This window comes from Ornithorhynchus anatinus, chromosome 17 (assembly GCF_004115215.2).
Source record: "Ornithorhynchus anatinus isolate Pmale09 chromosome 17, mOrnAna1.pri.v4, whole genome shotgun sequence".
Taxonomy (NCBI): Eukaryota; Metazoa; Chordata; class Mammalia; order Monotremata; family Ornithorhynchidae; genus Ornithorhynchus; species Ornithorhynchus anatinus.
The window spans coordinates 8,437,935-8,462,424 of NC_041744.1; the positions used below are offsets into that span (position 1 = coordinate 8,437,935).

Consider the following 24,490-nt stretch of genomic DNA (forward strand, 5'->3'; position numbering starts at 1 on the left):
TTAATGTTATTGCTTTTGTTTAGGCTTTTTTATGTTAACAAGAGAAAAGGTATCAATCAAATTTCTCTAGAGTTAAGTGCTTCTGAACCCCCCCACCCACCCACCCAAGATGTGGAATACTTTTAATACTTCTCTCACCTAGTAATATTTTAATCTTTCCTGTTTAGCCCTTACATTAAAGGTGGTTCCCACTTAACAAGGAGTTAGCAATTTGTCAGGGAAAATGGGATTAAAATCTCTCTCCATTGACATAGTCTTGATTTTGCCTTCATTTTCCCCATTTCAAAGTGCAGGGTATGTAAATAATCAGGCCTGAAAGAGGAAAAACTCACTAGCAATCTTGATTCTTGAAATAGTTTGATTCTCTTATATTTTGAAAAGAAGAAACATGGCCTAGCAGAAAGAGCCCAGGCCTGGGAGTCAGAGAACTTGGTTTTTAACCCTGGATCTGTCACTTTTCTGTAATGTGACCTTGGTCAAGTCACTTAACTTCTCTGGGCCTCACTTCATTCATAAAATGGGGAGTGATTGTGATCCCCATGTGGGACAGGGACTGTCTCCAACCTGATTATCTTTTATCTATTCCAGCATTTAGTACAGTGCTTGGCACACAGTGAAAACTATATAAAAAATAGTTTAAATTTGTGGGGAGGGTCACAGAGGATAAAGGAATTATAAACCCATGTAAGTGATACTTGAAGTGTTCATTGTCTTCAATCTGTGAGATTGCCCTGCACCACACTTTCCCTCCTTTCAGCGTATGGGAGAACCAGTCTCGATTAATGGAGTGAACTGGACTCAGTTAAAGACTCTGTTCATCACTTTCCACTCATTTCCCACTGGTGATTTCTCTGGGATTTCTCAGGATGAACACCGTACCCTCCACAGCATGTCATTTAAATAACACCCTTAGATGGTTCGTACGGACCAACAAGCAACTCTAGAGAGAGGCTGCCCTTTGCCCTTACATGGGATCTGCACTGGAACTGTGCAAGATGTGCCCGAAGCATCCCGGATAATAATAATAATTACGGTATTTGTTAAACACTTACTTTGTGCCAGGAACTGTGCTAAACGTTGGACATGTATGCTGAAGGGCTGCTCACTGACTCCCTGGAGCTGCAGTTCGTAATTTTATATTAATGTCTGTCTCCTCCTCTAGACTCTAAGCTGCTTGTGGGCAGGGACATAGCTATCATCTCCATTGTATTGTCCTCTCCCAAGCACTCAGAACAGCACTTGGCACCCAGGAAGCGCTCAGTAAATACCTTCGATACTTTGAGTTGGTTACATCTCCAGGTTGGGTGGGTAAATGACCACACTGATTCCAGTGGTTTCAGGTAGTGCAAAGAAGGATGGTTGAGAGGTGGAAGAGGGTTTTCCTCCTTACCCCTTCTGCCATGACGGGTCTGAGGCTTAGCTACTGGGAGAGGGACGTTTTCCACGAGGGCTCCCTTGCCTTTTCTAAAGCCTTGACTTTCTAAACGCAGTGTGAATATGCTTCAAAAAATGGCTCTGTGGGAGGTTTTCAGCAGTGTCTCTTGTTTACAAATAACTTTCTGGGCTGCATTTGAACCAAGAGTCTGGCAGGCCTAGGACTGGAACCTAGTTGTCTGGACGTCCAGTCGTGCCCTTATTGTTCAAATTAAGTTTGGGCTGAGTTTTTCAATTATGGACAGCCAGCCTCTAGGGACAGAATTCTTGGAAGAGGGCAGAGGAGGCTGTGGATTTGTGCTGTCTCTGTGTATTGCAGCAGCAGCAGGATATTGTTAGGAACTACTTGGCCTAGAGGAAGGAAAAAGGAAATTATGAATACAGGCCTTTGCCAGCAGATTCCTTCAGTGGTTAATAAATAAATCCTTCAGATTTACTCGTTGCATCTTTTTTAAAACACCAGGCCAGGTGGAGCTTCCTATAAGAAGTTACAGAAGACAGAGTCTGACAAAAGAGTGGGATTCAGCATATTTAAATATAATGTTTTTTATATTTTCAGAGAGCAGGTGAGTCTGTTTCCATTTGGATTTGCTGCAAGGACTGATTTTTTTCCCTCTTTTGGAGGATAATGCAGATAGGGCTTTTGTTGGAAATTAGTACGTTGCCCTTACTGTTATGCAATACAAATCACCTCCAAACAGTAGCAGAATTTAGTGGAATTAAAATAGAATCCTGTTGAATGTAGAAGGAAACTGAAACTTCTTATATCACACCTTCACTGGAAGATGCCAACACATAGAGAGAGAATTGGACTTTAAATCTTTTATTTCACACTCCCATCCACTTTATAAATTTAGTGGAATCAGAAGTTACAGTTGAGTCTAAGAAAACATTCCCTTTTTTTACCTCACCTGTAAGTGAAAATGCTGGGTTTTTGTTTTTGTTTTTATGGTGTTTGTTAAGCACTGTGTGCCAGGCACTGTACTAAGCTCTGGGGTAGATACAAGCCAGTCAGAAGGGACACAGTCCATATCCCATATGGGGCTCACAGTCCAAATCTCCATTTTGCAGATGAGATGACTGAGGTTCAGAGACGTGAAGTGACTTGCCGAAGGTCACACAGCAGACAAGTGGTGGAACCTAAGATTAGAACCCATGTCCTTCTGACTCCCAGGCCCATGCTGTATCCACTTAGGTCACGTTGCTTCTGGTTCCCCTGAATTTGATGTGCTTTTTGGTTTGCTTTAAGAAATAACATTTTATTTCACCAATGATGAATACAGCGGACAGAACATCATCACAGAAATCAGTTTTGCTATCAAATTCCTACTACCTGCCCTTTTAAAAACAATGGTTGCCTTTGAGAAGGCATTTGCAAACTTATTTATAGACCCATCCTCAGCGTTTTTGAATATATATCTATTTAGCTGTTCATTAATTTATTTGGATTGTTCAGTTTGTAAATGTGTTATGTCTGGGTCTTCCTTTAGAGAGAACGCTCCTTCCGGGGAAGAATAGTGTCCCTTCTTGGTACTGTATTTCCAAAGTGCTTAGTGCATTTCCCCCGGTAGGATGCTCACTTATTATTGGTACCACTACCAAAAGATAATGCAGTTGTGTGTGAGAAGGGTGGAAGAGATCTAAAATAGTTAGGAATCTAGTAATAGGGCTCATTGTAGCATACCTAGTAAAATACTAAGATGTGTAGATGCAAAGCATTCATGGAAAATAAATCAACACAACAAGGGTTACACTTTATTTATGTCAAGATGCAAGCCTGTTAAATCTTGAAACTAAATAACTAAATGAAGTCATTCTTGTAGATACAGGGGGAAAAAATGCTTAGGATAAGGACTTGCAGACTTTAATTACCGAAAAGTTCAGATATGAAAATATGAAGGACTTTGTTGACTCTCCCCCTCACCCTTTTTAATGACAGGCATTTGGCAAGAGATCAAAGTAATCCTAAAACTAGGTTAGGCTATTTTGCATAATCTATTTTAGTATAAAAGAGAAATGAATTTCCATCCTTTATTTAGATGGTGTTGTTCATACTGTGCCCCATTTGGAGAGCTGTGAGGACTTCTTCTCTGTCCACAACTAAGATGGTGGCTTTCTTCTACCCACGGGAGAGAGCGCTGACTCCCTGTGTTTGTCCAACAGGGTCCAAGTGGTCAGAGGCTTTGGGCCAATAGTGGGTGGGGCTGAGATTGTGAGCCCTCCTGCCAGGGGCAGGGGCCGTATCTAATTACCACCTGTGTATTCTCTCCCAGCTCTAAATACAGTGCTCTTGCAAACAGTCATAAATATTATTACAACTATCTTTTTTACTGTAGGTGGCCTAGTAGAAAGAGCCCAGGCCTAGGAGACAAGGGACCTGCGTTCTGATAGCAGATCCACCACTTGCCTGCTGTATGACTTTAGGCAAATCACTTAACTTTTCTATTCCTCAGTTTCCTCAGCCATAAACCGGGGATTTAACATCCATCCTCCCTCCTCCTTAGACAGCGAGCCCCATGTGGGACAGGGTCTGTCTGACCTGACAATCTTGTATCTATGTGACCTTGAGCAAGTCACTTCACTTCTCTGTGCCTCAGTTACCTCATCTGTAAAACGGGGATGAAGACTGTGAGCCCCACGTGGGACAATCTGATTACCTTGAATCTACCCCAGGGCTTAGAACAGTGCTTGACGCATAGTAAGCGCTTAACAAATACCAACATTATTATTATTATTGTTATTACCCCAGCACTTTGTGTAATTAATCCATCAGTGGTATTTATCGAGCACTTACTATGTGCAGAGCACTGTAATGAGGGCTTGAGGAACTACGCTACGACGGAATTAGGGACCCACTCCCTGCCTGTGATGAGCTCACAGTCTAGAGGACTGTCCAGTGCTTGGCACATAGGTGCTTAACAAATACCACAGTTATTATGGTGGTCATTATTATAATCACCATCGTAATAATATATTGCCCTCAAGGAGCTTGGCTCAGTGGAAAGAGCCCGAGTTTGGGAGTCAGAGGTCATGGGTTCGAATGCCGGCTCAGCCACTTGTCAGCTGTGTGACTGTGGGCAAGTCACTTCACTTCTCTGGGCCTCAGTTCCCTCATCTGTAAAATGGGGATGAAGACCGTGAGCCTCACGTGGGACAACCTGATGACCCTGTATATCCCCCAGTGCTTAGAACAGTGTTCTGCACATAGTAAGCGCTTAACAAATACCAACATTATTATTATTATTAGGTCGAACTGTGATCCCAAAAGTTCTTCAGGCTGCCGGGCCTGATGTTGGCCATCGAGGTGCTGGGCCTGCACCGGGGGAGGCTGGTTTATGCCTGAGATGGGTGCAGAGATTGGGCTGAAGGTCCATTTCAGAATGCAGCTGTCAGCAGTCCAAGCATGCACAGGGTAAACCTCAGTCCTGGCTGCCTGCTGCTCAACATCTTCAAATGGCCCTTTCCACTCAGGCAGGAAAGAAAGAGGCTTCGTGTACCGAAACAGCGCTAGCAAGCCGAGAGCTGACTGCTCGACCCCCGGGGGGGGAAGAACACCTTGTGACCATTCCAAAAGCCAGCAGCAACGTTGAAAATTGCTTGGGATTGAAATGAGGGGTAAAAAGCCTGTTGAGGTGAGCTTGCTTCCTCCCAGCCAGAGACAGAGTTGGTGCAAGCTTTGATTTCTGTGCCCTCTAGTGGGGAACTAACCTGAAAGCATTCTTCAGGTCCCCTTTGCCACTTGTTTGCCTTCTCAAGGCAAGTGACTCCGAACAAGCCTTCTTGGCCCCTCTCTCGCGGTCTGCCTGGAAACAAGCAGCTTTTTAAAAACATTTAAATGAGACTTGTTAAACTTGTGTGTCCCGTTGTCTGATATTTCTGGTGTGGGTGCCAGGCCAGGAGATTGCAGGATGACATTAGGACGGTTGGAGAAGAAAGAACGGGGGTTTGTGTGGCCCTGCTTTCAGGCCCGCTTCTCCAACCTCTGGGACCTGGATCCAATCATTTCACTGGGGTTTGGAGAACATATCTGTTGAGACCTCATTCCCTTCTTACGTGATGATACCCAAAAGCCCAGACCTGATTTATAGCTTACTGGGGGAGATGGTGGCTTTGTGAACTATGTTTTTTGGAAAGGCCCAAGGAGCCCTGTTAGCCAGATTCTCTGTGTCAGAGGGTTTATGGGCCTGGGTATATTCAGCCATAACAACTGACCTTGTCTTTTAAGCCCCAGTGTTCCAAAATGTAACAGACTGGATCTCAGGCAGCATCTAAGACTAGAAAAGGCAATGTAACAATTGCCAATCTATTCCATTTTTATGGGATTAAAGTGCTCACTATGTGTCGAGTACTGTTCTAAGCACTGGGGTAGGTTCAGATTAATCAGGCCGAAAACAGTCCCTGTCCCACGTGGGACTCACTGTCCAAGTAGAAGAGTGAACAGATTTTTAATCCCAATTTTGCCGTTGAAGAAACTGAGGCATAGAGAAGTGAAGTGATTTACCCAAGGTCACACAGCAGGCAGGTAGTGGAGCTAGAATTAGAACGTAAATCCTCTGGCTCCCAGGCCTGTGCTCTTTCCACTTGACCACGCTACTTCCCATAGAAGCATGAATTCTACCTGCTGAAAACAAAGGTACAGTTGTCTAGTGATTTTTGGTCTTCAGCCCTGTGACTGGTCAGTGGCAGGAAGGAAACAGAATTCAGATTTTCTGACCCCGGTTCAATTCCCAAAGTTTTTTCCTGCCTCCTTGATGAACTGAATTTAAAGTGTTTCGAGCTCTTTGGGAACAAGCCCAGCAAAAACCAAATTCCCTCTGCAGCTGCTTTCTCATTCTTTCAGGTAAATGGATCTTTCAGCTGGGACCCATTCATGTTAAGCTTTTCTTTTGTTATGTGTTTATAACTTTATCATTCCCAAGATTAGGTGTCTGCCAGCGTTTTCTAATGGGTGCTTATGGGCACGATGACAGTTTTCACCACCTGCAAACCAGGCAGAGAAAGGAATTCGGTTGTTTGGTTTTACAAGGTCCTCAATGGGAGTTCTGAGAAAGTGCAAGACCTTTTGTGAACTCCACACGGTTGGCGCTCCTTGGCTTATTTTACTTCAGGTACACCCTCCTCTTGGAATTGTTAAAGCTAGGCTGAAGCTCTGGATTCTGCTTTCTCTTGATGACTCAGGCTAGTCCTGCACATCATAGTTTGGGATCAGCCTCCCTTTTTCCCTCAAAAGCCTCTTCAAAATTGGAGAAATGGAATAGGCCAAAGCCTCTACCCAAATCTTTGATGTAGAGTCATTTGAAGGACTGAAGCCCACAAAGATGGCAGACTGGGGCAGGGAGACAAAAAGAGTGGGGAGTTGGGGGCTGTGTGTGGGTATATGATTCACCTTAAGTGGTTGTGTGTGTATAGGTGTTTCACCTGAAGTGTTGCAGGGGTGTGTGTCTGATTCACCTGAAGTGGTTAGCTAACCAGAGCCATGAGATCCATGAGGTTTTTTGTGAAAAAGTGATGGGTATTCATTGAGTAGGGAACAAAGCCTACCAACTCAGTTGTATTGGACTCTCTTAAGTGCTTAGAATAGTGTTCTGCACACAGTAAGCACTCAATAAATATGATTGATTATTTTAAGGGGAAGATTAGTGGGAGTGATCTCCCACTGCTTTTACCAAGATTTCCTGCTCTAAATAGAAGCTCCACTTGGGGAGCTTCTGCTCTCCATTCATTCGGTCATATTTACTGAGCTCTTACTGTGTGCAGAGCACTGCAGTAAGCGCTTGGAAAGTTCAACTCAGCAATAGATACAACTTCACTGCAATCGTATTGTTTAACTCTAGCAAGGAGTCAGAAAAAAAAAGCCAGATAAGTGATTTTAAATAAATGTTTGTCAAAGGCTTAAAATTTACACTAGATCAAAAGATTTCTTTGCATGAAATAATGAATTATAAATAGAATTTCTTTCCCAAGGCAGGGTTAGAACCTTGGAAGGACTCTAAGACTAGCTCTGAACTCTGGAAAATGCTCACTTCTTAGTGACTTAATAATAATAATAATAATGTTGGTATTTGTTAAGCGCTTACTATGTGCCGAGCACTGTTCTAAGCGCTGGGGTAGACACAGGGGAATCAGGATGTCCCACGTGGGGCTCACAGTCTTAATCCCCATTTTACAGATGAGGGAACTGAGGCACAGAGAAGTTAAGTGACTTGCCCACAGTCACACAGCTGACAAGTGGCCGAGCTGGGATTCGAACTCATGAGCCCTGACTCCAAAGCCCGTGCTCTTTCCACTGCGCCACGCTGCTTGGATGAGCACACTCCCCACAACCATTCCAATTGGTCTGGCATTCTTCAGTGGTGTTACAAGGGCTTATTTCCACTTAGAAACAACTGACTTTGGGAGCCCAGAAGTGAGTTAGTAGATTAGTTGTAATTATTGGGAGATTCCCTTCCACCACACATTTCAGTTGCATCTAATCCACAACCTACCCTAAAGGATTATTTTTACCCTTAGGGTTCCATATGTTGTTCTTTGGAATCTGTGAGCTTCTATCCTGGTCTCTTCTCCCCAAGAGGAGTCTTTGCTAATCTATCACCGTCGGTTCTTAGGTAACTTAAGGTAACTTAAAACTGTAAGGTACAGCTCAAGGGCGTATTTACTTGTGGTCCTGGTGTCTCATTAGCTTGGAGGACCAAAATGAGGCAGCCTAGGCAATAAGATGTCTCAGAGAACATGTCTTTATACATCTAGTGCCTTTCTGATGCTCTCTTGAAGTTACCCTCTGTTGCTTTGTATCCCTGGCACTTCTAATCCAAGGAGATTTTGGAATCTTGTATCACAATGCAGTAGGCACCAACTAAATATTCTGCAAGATTTCAGAGCCAGTATTGCAGCGAGAGAAACGCCTTTAAGAAGAGGAGGCTTATGTCATTCAAGTTTGCATATTGATTGAGCCTCCACTTTGGGCAGAACACCACCTTAGGTCTTGTGGAGACTTTCAGAAGAAAAACAAGAACGCACCCCTGCACTCTAGAATGTCTAGCTTTATCAGGGAGACAAAACCAAAATTCTCATTGTGAACATTGAATGTGAAAAGATAGACACACACAGAAGATAGAGAGGAAACCAAGGGACAAACAAATAGACAGGAGTGCTAGACCCCTGAAATGATTGGAGTGACCGGAGCCATCGAACATGGACCGTACACAGCTTTTAGTATAGTTTTGTAGAAGGAAAGGGAACACAGTCGTTTTTTCACTTTACCCTTCAGCACTTCTCTCCAGCCCTTCCCCCACTTATTTTCTATGTTTCCCTTCTATTTTCTCATCTTTTAGCGTTGGCATTTCAGACTAGTAGCATGGTTCACCCTGTAGGTACAGACGGTAATTAGTTGCTTGTCTGGTGTTTGGTATTCACTGGCAGTAGGGAAAAGGGTATTTCCTTTCAACATCTTTTTTTTTCCCCTCTCTCTCTCGCACCATTTCATTCTTATCCTCTGATTATTCCTGGGATCCAGGTCATATTAACCGTTGGCTTTTTTAGTGACTGCGTAAGCAGTAACCCGACAAGGTGGGTGGTTCTATCAGATGTCTGCACTTGTCAAGCATGATGTGTGAAGTCGGCGGCTGGCAGCCAACTGCCTCCAAGCTACCTTAGGAGCGCTCCTGCTCAGCACACCTGCCCCGTCGGACGTCTGTTCTTATTATTGTGAAACCACTGTTGCTCCTCTGCAGCGTTGACTGTGCATCCTGACCTGGGTGGTTTTATTGAAGACAAACAGAATCGAAAACTTTGTGGACCTTCCTATTCCAAAGCCAACTGTTTGAGCCAACCAAAAAAGGACTCCACCCATACAAGCACTTCATTGGCCAGACATTCCAATACTTCATCTGAAACTAAGATTTTGGGAGCTGGTGCTGGAAAATCTGAACTGACCAAGTTTTCTTTCCACGACTTGGACTGAAGAGGATTTTTATCTCCTTATTTAAAGCCTCCAAGTTGCTGAGGGAGGAAGAGAAGAGGAAAAGTCCTCGTGTTATGACTTTGGTGCAGGTGTTAATGTATGCTAAAATATTGTTTGAGAGGCGATCGGCTCTTGTTGAAAAGTAGGAGTGTGGATTTTCACCAACCGAAAGCTGTCACAAATGCATCGTCTACTGTCGCTTGTGTGTCTGAGTGCCCTCAGTCTTACAGTGTTAGGGCTCACTCACCTGCCCCAGTAGAACTGCAGATAACCTGAATTATTCCTATCGTGGCCTTTCCACTTTAGGCCTGGGAAAGAAACTTCCAGAATCGGAGACCAGTTAACTAGCAGGCACCATAATGCAACACTGTTTGCTCTGCAAAATTCCAGGAAATAGTTTCTGGTTATTACGGTTCCTTTGGATAGAAAAGTCTGACATTCCCATCCATTCCTCGAGCCGTTTTTTTAATTCCATTTTTGCAAAGTTTCCAAGTCCTGGCTATTGACTCTGGAGATTCTTTCCCATTTAACAGTCCCCTTTCCAACTCCTAGACAGTAAGATTTTTGTACTTTGAGCTTCTACTGCCGACACAGGGAATGATATAAAAATTTGCTTCTCTTCACTTGCCCCGCCTGCCCCCAAGGCCAGCAGTAGAATCCGCCCAGCCATTGTCTTAATGGAGGTCTCCCTCTCATCACTGTCCAGTTCCTGATCTGCCAGGAAGTGCCAGGAACATGCCATCTGTAAGTTAGGAAGGAAAAGTGTGAGGGCCCAAGTTCCAAGACCAACCTTCCCTCCTAAAGGATGGGATGGAAGGAGGGAGAGGTAACCGAACCAGTTTGTCCAAGTGGGTGTTTGGAATTCTTTTTTTTTCCCCTCATTCTGCTTTAAAAAGGCACCATCGCCCACAGTTTCATGGGGGCAGACTTTGAGAGCCCCTCCCCCTCTGTAGCCTCAATCCTGACTCCTTTTCCTCTAGCCTCACTGTTATCTCATCCTTTGTCTTGTATTCATGTTCTTTTATAAGAATTTAATTTTGTTCAGCTTCTGTAGAAGCAGCATGGCTTAGTACAAAGAGCAGAGGTCTAGGGGTCAGGGGAGCTGGGTTCTAGTTCTGGCTCTGCCAATTGTTTGCAGTGTGACCTTGGGCAAGTTAATTCACTTCTCTGTGCTTCAGTTTCCTCAACTGTAAAATGGGGATTAAATACCTGTTCTCCCTCCTACTTAGACTGTGAGCCCCATGTGGGATAGGGACTGTGTCTGATCTAATTAACTTGAATGTACCCAGCATTTAGAACAGTGTGTGACATATAAGAAGTGCTTAACAAATACCATAAAAATGAAATAAATAAATGACTAATAAATAGTTGAGGTAGTCTGGGCTGGAAAGAGTCCTGAGTTTGCTTTCACCATAAAGCAGAAATCCGCTTAGAGTGTTCCACTTCACATTAGCCAGCTGTGAAGTGGAATTAATTGTTAGAGACATTGTTTCCTGATTCAGGTGATGGGAAAATTCCATGTTGTCAATAATTATACTCACTCAGGTTGCCAATTCCCTTTCATTCCATTTCTGAACTTAATCGTTTAACTCTTTGTTTCTTGATAAGCTCATATGGTGGGCAGGGACCATGTCTGCTAATACTGTGGTATTGAACTCTCCTAAGCACTTAATACAGTGCTCTGCACATAGTAAGCACTCAATAAATACCATTGACTGATAATTTGTGATGCTTGCCTTTTTCAAATGGTTGCTGTCCTTGAGCTTAGGTTGATTTGGGATGCAGGGGGAGGGGGATGAGACAGCAACGGAAAGAACTTGAAATTTGGGGCACATACAGTTTTTGGTGGTGATCAGATGTCTAACGAATAAGAGCTCCTACAGCTGTGAGTAAAGCTGCTTTGGATAAGGTTTTATTGATACAGGTCTGAGGTTGGTAATTGTCTTTCTTCTTCCCACCCATACAGGAGGCAGACAGTGGGGAGGAGGAATGCCGGTCACAGCCCAGGAGGTAAGTGTGCTCATTTCTTCTGGCAGCAGTAATCGAGGCTGGTTGCCATGGTGACTGTGTGCACTCTCTCTCTCGTCCACCCTCCATTTGGTCACCCAGCTAAATGAGCTTCCCTTGGCTCTTTAGGAAATAAAGATCCATAATCACAGCCTCCATGTCTTCCCCCAAAGGGATTCTTGAAAAGGCAGGCAGCTGCATCAGCTGAAGCAGAGGGCACCATCAGGGCCCCAGACAGGTGGAGAAAGCTTGTTGCCATAAAATAGCCCTCAGTCAATGGCAGGTGAATGTGCTCTTCCAGTGCCATCATCTGACCCCATGCTGGTTTTTCAGCTGTGTTTCTCCCAGCCACTTGGTTCCTCTCAAGAATTGCTCCATCTGTGGAATGTGTCACCCTTGGGTGTCCTGAAAAAAGGAATCTGGAGGAAGCTTACCATCTGGAGACTGCAGCTTCAGGCGCTGGATCAGTGCAGTCCCAGCTCCACTGTCAGTCCCCAAAACCTGCTGTAGGTCATAGAGAGATAGAGACCTTTCCTACCTTTTAGGAAAAGAATCATCTGTGCAGTCGCCCCTACTCCAGATCCGCCACTTTCTGAACCCTACGGCTTCTGGCTGCTTTCACAGCTGGGTTCATACTTCCCTTTCCAAACCCTAAGTTAGTTAGGAACTGGATTAGCTCATCGAGATGCCCGGCCAAATCTTTAACTACAGTGAATGTTTTTACCACAAGTCCATGGAAGAGTGGCATCTTCCTACCAGGACCTCACTGTCTGCTCATGGAAGAAGGTGGTGGGAGAAGCCGGTCAGTCATAATTCCATTCCCATCCCTAGTATGAAAGGTTTTTGGAAGAAATTCTCCCCTCCTGTAAGAACCAGTTCCAGTCAGATGCAGACAGTTTTCTAGTATTACCGAGACCATCTTTTCTGTATTCTATCCCTCCCTAATTGGATTTTTAAACAGTGAGAGTCAGTCAGTGGTATTTATTGAGGACTTACTGTGTGCAGAACACTGTCCTAAGCACTTGAGAGAGTACAACAGGCCAGAACTGGTTGATGTGATCCCTGCCCATAAGGCGCTTACAGTCTGCAGGGGGAGACGGCTATTAAAATAGATTAAAAACTGGAGAAATAAAGTATACGAATAATTAAGTACTGTAGGCCTGGGATGAGTATCAACATGTAGAGGGCAGGGCAGAAAGGGAAAATTAAGGATTTAGTCAGGGAAGGCCCTTGGAGATGTGATTTTTACAAGAGTTTTGAAGGTGAAAAGAGTGGTGGCTGGTCGGATATGAAGAAGGAAGGAGCGCCAGGATTAAGGGAGAAAGAACATGGGCAAGGGGTTGATGGCAGGTTAAATGAGATGGAGATATAGACAGTCAGGGGGTGTTATAGGAGAAGGAAGGAAACGAAAGGGCATCAGGTGGTAGTGTTCCTTGGAGATTTTAGGCCTTTTTATTACATCAAGTGCTCCTTGAAGAAACAGTAATGAATTTATGTTTATAGAAACAGTGATTCTTCTAGGAATATAAGATTTAGTGTGAGGAGAAAATCAGCTCTTATCTTATTTCTCATAACATAGGTGACCTTGAAGTTACTGGGAAGGCTTTCTGAGCTATTGGGCTTTTGCTGCTTGAAGCCTTAATTTCTTACTCAGAGACTGTTTCTATAAAGATGGATCCAACAGTAAAGCTTAATCGTTTGAAGCAGGACTTTGCTGAGCACTTTTCTTGTAGGAGGTATAGTACTCTGTGACCCCTTTTGGCTTTGGAAGAAAACCTGGGTGCTGAACCCTAGTAATTATTATAATAATTGTGGTATTTATTAAGTGCTTACTATGTGTCAGGCACTTTTCCTAAGCACTAGGGTAGATACAAGTTAATTGGGTTGGGGGTTGGACACAATCCCTTGCCCACTTAGGACTCACAGTCTTAATCCTCATTTTACAGATGAGGGAACTGAAGCACAGAGAAGCTAAGTGACTTGCCCAAGGTCACATAGACAAGTGGAGAAGCTGGGATTCGAACCCAGATCCCTCTGACTTCCAGGACCATGTTCTGTCCACTAGGCCATGCCGCACCTGACTGATTCTTGAGTTTCTAGGAGTGCACTTTAAGTTGCATCAACTTCAAACCAAGTTTAAGATTTGTTCCATGATGACTGTAAAAGAAATTGTATTCTCTTGGTAGAATTGCTGCAGTCTGGTAAAGCCCATCAGATGAATCAAAAGTCAAGGTGGAGTGTTTTATGGACCTGAGAGCCGAGATCTGGCCTGCCCCAGTCCCTGCTTAGATCCATTCTTGCTTGAATTTCACTCTGCTTGGGACAACACAGCCTAATCCTTGGCCACTGAAGCAGAGGGCCAAAAAGTCATCCAAGCTTTGCTGGCTTGGCCTTGTCCCCATCTGGCCTGCCCAGAGGCTCAGGAGGTTTGTGGACTGTAAACTGTAAAGAAGCAGCGTGGCTCAATGGAAAGAGCCCGGGCTTGGAATTCAGAGGTCATGGGTTCAAATCCTGGCTCTGCCACTTGTCAGCTGTGTGACTGTGGGCAAGTCACTTAACTCCTCTGTGCCTCAGTTTTCTCGTCTGTAAAATGAGGATTAACTGTGAGCCTCTCGTGGGATAACCTGATTACCCCGTATCTACCCCTGCGCTTAAAACACTTCTCTGCATGTAGTAAGCTCTTAACAAATACCAATATCATTATTATTAAGCTAGTCCTCTAGATTTTCAGCTCATTGTGGGAAGAGAATGTGTCTGTTATATTGTACTCTCCCCAGGACTTAGTACAGTATTCTGCACACAGTAAGCACTCAGTAAATACAACTGACTGACTGAGCCAGCCAGGACCTGTGCAGGTCTCTTCCCCAGCTTATCCTGCTACCTAGATCCCTGGAGTCCACAATAAACATGGTCACTATTAAATCCTACTTTGTGTTGCAATACATCCATGCATTTGAACAACGATCAGCAGGGTGAGGGTTTAGGGAAATGAAGCAGGGCCAAAGAAACCCTACTGTCGGCAACCGAAAATGTTCGCAAATGTTAAAAAATCTGAACCGCAAGAGGAAAACTGTGTTTCTTCAGCTTTCAGTCACTCAGCACTAGCAGATGAAACATGACTGAGACACTGGTCAGTAGGAAAGGGCTAGTGAAGGTTGCATGGACCCTGGTCAGTAATGCCTTTTAATTAATGCCTAGAGGGGCAGCGTGGCTCAGTGGAAAGAGCCCGGGCTTGGGAGTCAGAGGTCGTGGGTTCTAATCCCGGCTCCGCCGCTTGCCAGCTGTGTGACTTTGGGCAAGTCACTTAACTTCTCGGTGCCTCAGTTACCTCATCTGTAAAATGGGGATTAAAACTGTGAGCCCCCCGTGGGACAACCTGATCACCTTGTAACCCCCCCCAGCGCTTAGAACAGTGCTTTGCACATAGTAAGCGCTTAACGAATACCACCATTATTATTATTATTAATGCCTGCAGAGAGAACCATTTACAGTATGGCTTGGCAGAGTTTTCTGGTCACTGTGCTGAGTCGAAAAGGAGCCAAGGAACCGGGTGAGCTGGCAGGAAAGTACGTTCAGGTGTTCACCTTCACCACAGCCTCTGTGATATCTGGCTCCTTGCTGCCCAAGTCGGGACCACCCGGGAAGAAGAGAGGAGATAATATGGGAAACAAGTTGGGACCCTGGACAGGCAGCTCCAACCAAGAGGTGGCACTGCAGATCTGGAAGTGGGCATTCGTACTCATCCTCAAGTCCTTGAACGGAGCGGCTCAGGGTACTGATTTTTTGTCGGATGTGCTCGGAATGGCTGAGCCCCGCGTATTTATTTTATCCGTTTCGGTAGGGAAATCGACGGCCAGAAGCTGAGTGCCCGTCCCTGCAAACTGTGGTCACCCCTTTCTTGCCGGTCAGAGTTTGCAACCGCCTTGCATTTTGGGACTTGCTGTGGCCGACGGAGTGGTGGAGAGCTGGGTCTGCTTTCCTGGAGCTTGTGTGGAGTTGCCGATGGGCCAGCCTTGAGGTGGCACACTTACACCGAGCGTGTCCGAACCCATCGCGCCAGCCAGGGTATTCCAGTGTGGTCGGAGGTGGGGAATTGCGCCGGCAAGAAGCGTATCATTATGGCAGGAAGCTAGTTTCGGGTAATAAAGAAGATATTAAGCTAATAGCCTCCTATTTTAATAAGCGCCATTTATTAAAGTCGTAAATTAAAAGGAATTTTTCAAGGCTATAGCCTTAAACCATGAAGGATTTGTAGAAACTGTTAGCATCCCTTTCCTTCCCAGTTCAAGCTCTAGCGATTCTTGACTTTTCTCAGGCAACGGCCAAAAAGGAAGCCGCGGCCACTGAGCTTCAGAACAGGTAATGGAAAGTGACTGAAATCTGGATAGATAATTACCTGAATGTTCTTTCACCTTTATGCAGCTCTGCAAATACCTAGCTTTTCTGATTAGTGCTGAATCTCTATTGTACTGACCTGGGTGCTCCACGGTACAGTAACTAAACTTGGAGCAGAGATTAATTTGGGAAAACGAGTGAATACCGTGGTGCTACAAAAAGGCTGCCAAGACTGGGGCCACTTGTAAATATTGAATAAAAGAATGAAGAATGAATGCAAGAGACCAAGCCCTCCTATCATTAGTAATAGCGATAATAATGACATTTATTAAGCACTTACTGTGTGTGTCAAGCACTGTTCTAAGCACTGGGATAGTTACACTCCAGTCAGGTTGGACACAGTCCCTGTTCCACATGGGACTCACAGTCTAAGTAGTAGAGAGAACAAATGAGGAAATTGAGGCATAGAGAAGTGAAGGTTGGAAGGGCCAGGATTAGAACCCAGTTTTTCTGACCCTCAGGCCTGAGGTCTTTCCACCAGACCATGCTGCTTTTCTCATTGAAGTGAGATTAGCATTTTTAGTTGTAGCCAAGATGCATGCCATTAAACCAGATTCACCCTTTGCTATAGCTACAAACTCCAGTTGAACTGATAATTGGAGATGGATGTTGAGAAGTGGAAATTAGCCTTTGGTTCTCCTGTAAGGATGGTGGATGAAGTGTTTTAGATGTAACCTGGGCATCACGATGGCTGTCGAGGTACTGTGTTAATTTACCTCATCTCCTCAGGTTCGGAAGGGTATTTTTTAGGCCGGGGTTTGTGTCCGTACCGAAGGTGTTAGTGATACTTGTGGGCAGGGAACGTGTCTATCAACTCAGCTGTATTATACTTTCCCAAGTGCCTAGTACAGTGCTCTGCCCATAGTAAGAGCTCGATAAATACCGTTGCTTGATTGATTTAGCAGTTAGCCACTATGATTGATACTTCATTTCAATAGAGTGGCTAGTGTTCCTCTTGTCATATGAAAGCTAAAAAAAAAAATAGAAAGGTCTAAAGAGAAAATTAGGGCTCTTGACTCTGTTAAAAATGTATGGAAATGTTGAAATGGGATGGAAAAAGCTCTTTGGACCACTGGAAGGAGAGACTGGTATTTCTTTGAGAACTGGCGAGTCTCTCTCCTAAAGAAGAACCACTGGCTTAGCCCTTCCCATCTGAATAACCTGGGCTCACGGGTTATTGAGGGGGTCTTTGCAGTTCTCAAGTCTTTTGGTGTTTTTCCTTGCTGTGATGAAGTTCTCCAAGGCCCTGAACTTAACTTGAACCCTGTCCGCTCAAGGGAAGATGATTTTTTTTTTTCCGCCCACTTTCCAAAATTTCATTGTTCGTATCCCTGCCCAGTCCAATAGTTCTCTTGTCCCCTTGGGATTGATGAAGTATTGATGTTTGGCCAGCAGAGGGAAGGAGAGATATTCTTCACCTCCCCGACTAGTTTACGGTTGCTCAGGGACCCTCTCCCATATTAAGGGCCCACCTTTTAAGGCCGTCGTCTTTAGCACTCCACAGAAATCAGGATTTTGAATTCCCAAATTGTATTGCCCGATATCTTGCCATCTGGTGGATTCCGCTGTCTGCGTTCTATTTTTTTCATATTGGTACCACACCGGGAAAAACAGTGTGGCCTAGTGGACAGAGTACAGATCGGAGAGTCAGTCAGTCACCTGTATTTATTGAGTGCTTACTGTGTGCAGAGCACTGTCCTAAGCACTTGGGAGGGTACAATATAACGGACCCATTCCCTGCCCACAACAAATTGACAGTCTGGAGTGGGAGTTTTCAGAGGCTCTGGGTTTTAATCGCAGTAACAAGAGCTGTGCCTGTTCTCTTGGTTAAGTCGCTTAACTTCTCTGAACCTCATTTTCCTCACCTGGAAAGTGGGGATGAAATGCTTGTGTCCCTCCTACTTAGACTGTGAGCCTCATGTGGGACAGGGATCGTGCCCAACCTGCTTAATCCATATCTACCCCAATGTTTGGAACAGTGCTTGACACCTAGTAGGCACTTAACAAATTCCACAGTTATTATTATGAAAGGCTCAGATTTTAAGCCCTATTTGGAAGGAGTATGTCTCCAAGAAATCAGATGCAAAGCACAGTGAAAACCTTAATAATTGTTTAGGTATTACTTTTAGTGTTGGGGCCGGGGGGGGTGGGAGAGAAGCTCCACAATTTCCCCTCTCCGTTAGCTACAGGAAAAGGGACATCCTGTATTGTACAAACCCAGTGACTGATAAAGCCCCGGTTCGAACTGGGAATGTGCGTAATAGTGAAGCGCCTTTGACTCCATGACTGCAGAAGGGTTAAATTCTGGTAAACATGTGCCTTGGGAATGAGAAACCACTCTATGTACTTCAGACATTAAAATACCCATTCTAGAGGCAGCACAGGATCCCACTTTCTGGGTTGAAATGACTGGAGATGAATTTCCCCAGCTAAAGAGGAACAGCGTGAAGTCCTGGATCTTAGCCCTCACTTATCAACCGTACCCCCAGCCAGTCATACTGGGTATAATTCCCTCATCTCCCGGACTTGCCGGAGAAATGCATTCTCTGCATTTTTGGCTCGCAAGGCCCACTCTGAATATCCAGGTCGTCTTGTGGATGGGAATGGTAGTGGGAAGAATTCTAACAGTCAAAGCAGGTTTGATATGTAATTGATAGAACCTGCCATATGTCGGAAGCCTCCCGCTGGGTCCTCTGCGTTCTCTTCACGTGGTGCGCAGCTTTCTTCTGGGTCTGAGGCAAACTCGGCCCCTGTGCCGAAACCAATTTGTTCTCAAGCCGAGAGCCAGCTGGCCCAGCAAGCCAGGGAGGGGCAACCCTGAGCCACGTGACTTGAGAGTGGCTCACCGAGAGCACGCTAAGAACGGAACGTCGCACTGTGACCAAAAGAAGATTCTGGAACCGAGATATGGGCTCTCCCTTCCCCCAGCAGGGCGAAAGAAAATGAGAAGGGCCCAAAGAATTTCAGATCGGGTCAGACCTTACTGGCCCGGGAAAGAAGATAATGGTGACGGCGAGACAGGAGGCAAGCCGCATCCTGGAGTCAGAAGGAAGGCAAAATAATCATTTCTGCCAAGTCCCATTCATTTATTTATTTATCTGTGTTTATGCAGATAGTAGCAAAGAATGATCTCTGGAATGCTCCCCTCTTGCAGGACATCTGTAATGGGGAATTCAGGTGCCAAGCGGCCCCGAGGCCTTTTCTAATTGACCCGGGTTTAAGTAAAGGATTCAGAAATAGAATACCACACTCCTATGGAAATCTATTGGAGTAATTTTAAAATGAAACAAATCTGGGCGCTGCTAGTAATCACTTCAATGTACCCAAGATCTACCGTGGTATTCTGTAACTCCTGGGTTGGTCATAAATCTGGTTCACACATTCAATCCAGGCACTCCTGCCACTTACAAATCTTAGTCGAGGCAGTTGGCAAGGCCAGTTACTGACCGTTAAGAATTGGGGCGGGGGGGGTTTAAACTAATTTTGAGCGCCTCTGGAGAAAAGCAGCCATTGATTATTAATCCAGTTACCACACCTCATCAGTGCTATTGATTTATCCCTCTATCCCTGCAGTAGGCTTTGCACTATAGCTGATAAAATCCCCTCTGCTCTTCAGGACCCAGTTTACCATATTTAGTCTCTTCCCTTTGGCATAATTTGAGAGGAACTCTTCAAAAATTGCCATCCTGGTTGTGTAGTACATTTGGATTTTATCACCCCCTTATAGTCTGTAAGCTCATTGTGGGCAGGAATGTGTCTGTTGTTATATTATACTTTCCCAAGTGCTTAGTACAGTGCTTTGTGCACAGTAAGCGCTCAATAAATATGATTGAATGAATGAGTAAATACTAGGCACTTGGGAGAGTATAATGCAGTAGAGTTGGCAATCACATTTCCTGCCTCCAATGAGCTTGCAGTCTATCCCCTTGTCCCCCTCTCCCCAGTATCGCTGACTAAAAAGGTCTGTATGCTGCTGAGAAGCGGCATGGCCTAATGGATAGAGCTGGGGCCTGGATGTCAGAAGGACCTGGATTCTAATCCCAGCTCAACCACTTGTTTAATGTGTGACCTTGGGCAAATCACTTCACTTCCCTGTGTCTCAGTTTCCTCATCTGTAAAATGTGGATATGGTACCCATTCTCCCTTCTACTTAAACCGTGAGCCCCAAGTGGGACAGGGGCTGTCTACCACAATGCCTAGAACAGTGCTTGACATAGTAAGTACTCAACAAATATAATAATAGTAGTAGTGATAATACTCAAGTGGGGCCTACGAATCCAGCAGAGGGGGTGAGTCCTTGATGGGGAGTTGCATCTCTCCCATATATTATGCAGGGAGCTACCAGTAATGAATCAGTCAATTATATTTATTTGGGCACTTACTATGTGCAGAATACTGTACTAAGCACCTGGGAGAATACAATATAAGAATTGAGAGACCCACTCCCTGCCCACAAGGTGCTTACAATCTAGAGGGGAAGGTAAACATTATTGTAAATAAATTGTGGATTATCTGCCACTTTGCTGTGTGACCTTGGGCAAGCCACTTAACTTCTCTGTGCCTCATTTCATCTGTAAAATGTGGATTAAGACTGTGAACCCTGTGTGGGGCATGGATAGTTTCCAACCTAATTATCTTGTATGTATCCCAGAGCATACTGCAGTGCCTTGCACATTGTAAGTACTTAACAAATACCTTAAAAAAAAAAGAAGGTACCGTGAGGCTCAGGGTGGGGTTAATAAAGGGTATAAAACTAACCCACCCATCTATTCTGGAGCTGTGGGCGGGGATCACGTCTTCTCTCCCAAATGCTTAGAACAGTGCTCTGCACACAGTAGCCACTCACCCGCTTGGCGAAAACAAGTGCACGAAAGTGTCTCCAGCTCCTGAAGCAACCGCCCGCGAGCCAACCAGAAGTCCTTAAATGAACGGACCCAAGGAGGCAGTGTCCCGCCAAGAATTACTGAACGCATATGTCCACCGAGCATCCGTTGGCTCCAGGTTCGGGTGACTCAGGAGCAGGTAGTCAGAGGGCAGGTGATTCAGTGACTCAGTGTTTTTGCTAGTGTCGGAAATGAACGAGCCCCAGAGTTGATCACGACGGTGCGTCTGAATAGAAAGGAAGGGAACGTTTGCCCCTAATTGTTCCTGTACTCTGGTTTTCGGTTTTCAAACAATAGAAAAGAAAGACGTCGTTCGCCGTACAACAACTCAGCTCTGTTCAAAATCTCTAATACGGTTGGCTAGAATATGAGTGCTTGGGTTTTAACGGTGCATCAGCGACTAAGTCCTTGATGAAGCCAAGTACGATCCGTACCACAAGCACCACTTAGCGGAGATCCTTTGGCTAAGTAGGGCCCTGTGACAAAACTACATTAGTAACAGCCCTCCCTCCCCCTACGAGGCACACAGGGAAGTCATTAAAAAAAAAAAATCCACCGATTGCATTAATTGCCTGGCACTGTTTAGAGTAAAATGGAGGACTTATTTTGCAATAGGAGAGTTTACTATATGAGGCCCTTTCAAAGTGCATAAATTTGCACAGTGAGTTGATCATCCTGATAGGAAATTTCATTTTATGGCAGTGTTTTGGCAGCAAGCGGTCTGTCATAAAGCGATCCAGCTATTCACACGCAGCAAGCAAAGCGATTGGAAGGCTAGATTAGGAGTTTATAACCGAGAAGGTTGCCTTAAAAGATGGGCACTCCTCCTGCCCTGAACTTTTTAGCCTTCTCTGTCCTATCCTGGATTGAGCTGGTAGAAGCTAACGCTGGCCAACCATTTTCTCACACTGATTATCTCCAGCAGTTAGGGTGTTTTTTAAAGGGAACAATGACTGCTGAAGGATTCCTGTTACAAGCCAAATAAAAGGTTCCCAGATTGCCAGTCTTCTTACTTTGCTCTCAGCAGTGATAATTAGGTCCCCAAAAAATGAAGACTAAACTATTGGATTATTTTTTACAAATCGAATGATATTTCACAAAATTTACATGTGGACAATGATGATTATTGGTGGAGGAATATAGGCTGTTAGGAGGGTTTCCTTCAAAATCTTCAATACTTAGTATATCAACTACCTGGTGAATAAGAGCCCTGAAGAATGCATGATTTCCAATGAGAGGAAAACATGAGCAGTTGGAAAGTCTGACATTAAACTTTCTTGTCTAGTGATGGTGGTAAACAAACTGGCCCTTGAGAAATTGTAGTTTTCATCCATGGAGCTGTGCTTCAGTTGGTTGTGTTGTCCCTTTAAAACTAGTAATAATAAAATGGTAATTCTGAAGCCTCATAAGTAGCATGGGATTTAAGTAGATTTAGGCAACTGTATTAAGACCCTTCAGTTTCACCTCCTAAATATTCCCCAAGTGAATACTCTGTATTTCAGTTGCTACAGAGAAGCAGCATGGCCTAGTGGAAAGAGCACGGGTCCGGGAGTGAGAGGACTTGGGTTCTAATCCCAGATCTGTCAGTTGCCTGATGCGTGACTTTGGACAAGTCACTTAACTTCTCTGGGTCTGTTTCCTCAACTGTAAAAGGGGGATTAAATATCTGTTCTCCTTGGTACTTGGGGTTTGAGCCTCTTGTGGGACGAGGGACTGTGTCCAACTTGATTAACTTGTACCTACCCCAATGCTTAGAACAGTGCTTAACACACAGTCAGTGCTTAACAAATATAATAATAATACAGGCTATTTCATACCCAGAATGAAGATCTTGTGGGATCCTGTTCCCATGAGAGGAGGCTTTTTCAGTGAATTGGCAGTATCTGTTGTCTGTACTGTGTGCAGAGCACTGTATTAAGCGCTTGGGAGAGTTGTTAGTCACATTACCATGGTGATCATTAAATGCTACAGGAGTGCAGAAGTGCTGCATGACACAAAATTGAGATAGTAGCTGAGAGGATATGGTCCTGGAGACGGGGACTGGTGCCTAAAGAAAACTTAATCAGGAAAGGCGTCCTGGAGAAGGGGAGATTTCAGAAGGGCTTTGAAGATGCCGGGAGAGCTGAGGGAGCTGAGGGCTGGCAGACTGGGGGGCTTGGTCTGATTTATCCGTAGCCCTATAACAGTGGCTCTTCTTTTTGGAATATAGATAATGTGCCATCACTAGAAACCTGCTTGAAGACTTTTTTTTTTTGCATTTCTCTAACCACTTTTTTACTTGGGAAGTTTTTTTTATAAACCTTGTCCTCCACCCAAACAGGAATCCTCAAAGAATCTGTGAAAGAGTAAGTCACCCAAGTCCAAATAGTAGCTGGGTCTCTAAGATGTGGTCCTTGTAAATAAAGAATGTTCCCTTTCCAAAGAATAGAATTTCAATAGGTCAGAATCCCAGGAAAATGGAGGTATTTTACCTTCCACTGATTGTGAAAGAACAGTATTTAGTTCCATTGTTGTTTGCAGACTTCAAGACAAATCTTAAATTGAGTTTGCATTAAACATTACGATTGTCCCCTTCATGGGATGGGCCTCTTAAGTAAAAAGCTTATGTTCTAAATAAAAGAAGCAGAATTGTTTGTAGGAGTAAGCCAGCAGGGGCTTGTCTTTGGTGGGGCAGGTCTGCGACCGGAGCTACTTACAAAGCAAATTTTAAAAGCAGCAAAGATGAAATCTGAAACCGACATTTGAAAAAAAAACACAACTTTACTGAATTGGAATTCTTCTATTTGGTCATGATGACCTCCGCTGCAAGTTCAAAGAAAACCTTTTTAGGGGATGAGTTTCTAGCCATTTGGCTCAGAGGAGTGCGAATCACAGTGGCCCTGGGAGAATTGCACGTTGCTTCTTGTCCGGTGGCCGTGATTGCCTTCGTTGGTAAGTCTTCAGCCAAGAGGAGCCTGCAAGGTCTCGTTGGAAAGAGCACAGGCCCTGAAGTCCGAGGCCCTGGGTTTCTAATCCTGACCCCGCCACTTGTACGATGTATGACCTTAGGCAAGTCATTTCATTTCTTTGTACATCAGTTCCCTCATATGCAAAATGGGGATTTAATACCTGTCCTCCCTCATACTTAGACTGTGAGCCTCATGTGGGATCAGATTATCTTGTATCTGTCCCAGTGCTTAGTACAGTGCTTGGCACATAGGCACTTAACAAATACCACAATTATTATAATTATTTATTATTATTATTATTATTATTATGAGGTCACTTCAAACAAACTTTAGAAATGGAACTAATGTTCGTCTATGATACCTGAAGAGTAACTTGGCATTGGCGTTGGAAGCAGCGTGGTTTAGTAGAAAGAGCATGCCCTTGCGAGTAAGAGGATGTGGGTTCTAATTCCGTCTCCATCTGCTGTGTGGCCTTGGACAAGCCACTTGACCTTTCTGTTCCTCAGTTACCTCATCTGTAATATGAGGATTAAGACTGTGAGCCCCATGTGGGACAACCTGATTACCTTGTATCTACTCCAGTGCTTAGAACAGTGCTTGGCACATAGTAAGCGCTTAACATATACCATCATCATTATTATTATTAGCCAAACTAGCACTTTATAGCAACCACTTCTAGTGCACAGTATATTTATCTCTCTGAGACGTTCCTTTGTTCACAGCTTGGATCCTGGATTCTCTGACTCACAACTTCTGCCTGCTCAACATCAGGTGTATTGTAGTATTAAACCCTACTGACAGACTGTGATGGGTTGTTAATTATTATCAACTGGGAAGTTCCAGAGTTGAACAGTGGAATGGAT

The 24,490-nt window shown here is 44.4% G+C and overlaps 1 protein-coding gene and 1 long non-coding RNA gene across 2 annotated transcripts in view; one reads left to right on the forward strand and one right to left on the reverse strand.

The window, feature by feature from the left end:
* Nucleotides 1-24,490, forward strand: part of SSH2 (slingshot protein phosphatase 2) — a 199,576-nt gene that overhangs the window by 67,806 nt on the left and 107,280 nt on the right. Inside the window, exon 2 of the mRNA XM_029082054.2 lies at nucleotides 11,361-11,404. Within this exon, the coding sequence (XP_028937887.1) occupies nucleotides 11,361-11,404 (44 nt within the window). The remainder of the gene's footprint in view (nucleotides 1-11,360; nucleotides 11,405-24,490) is intronic.
* Nucleotides 15,198-17,400, reverse strand: LOC103171316. Its single transcript, XR_486729.2, has 2 exons — nucleotides 17,269-17,400; nucleotides 15,198-15,530 (listed from the first exon to the last, which is right to left on the reverse strand). It is a non-coding gene; the product is annotated as an uncharacterized LOC103171316 (long non-coding RNA).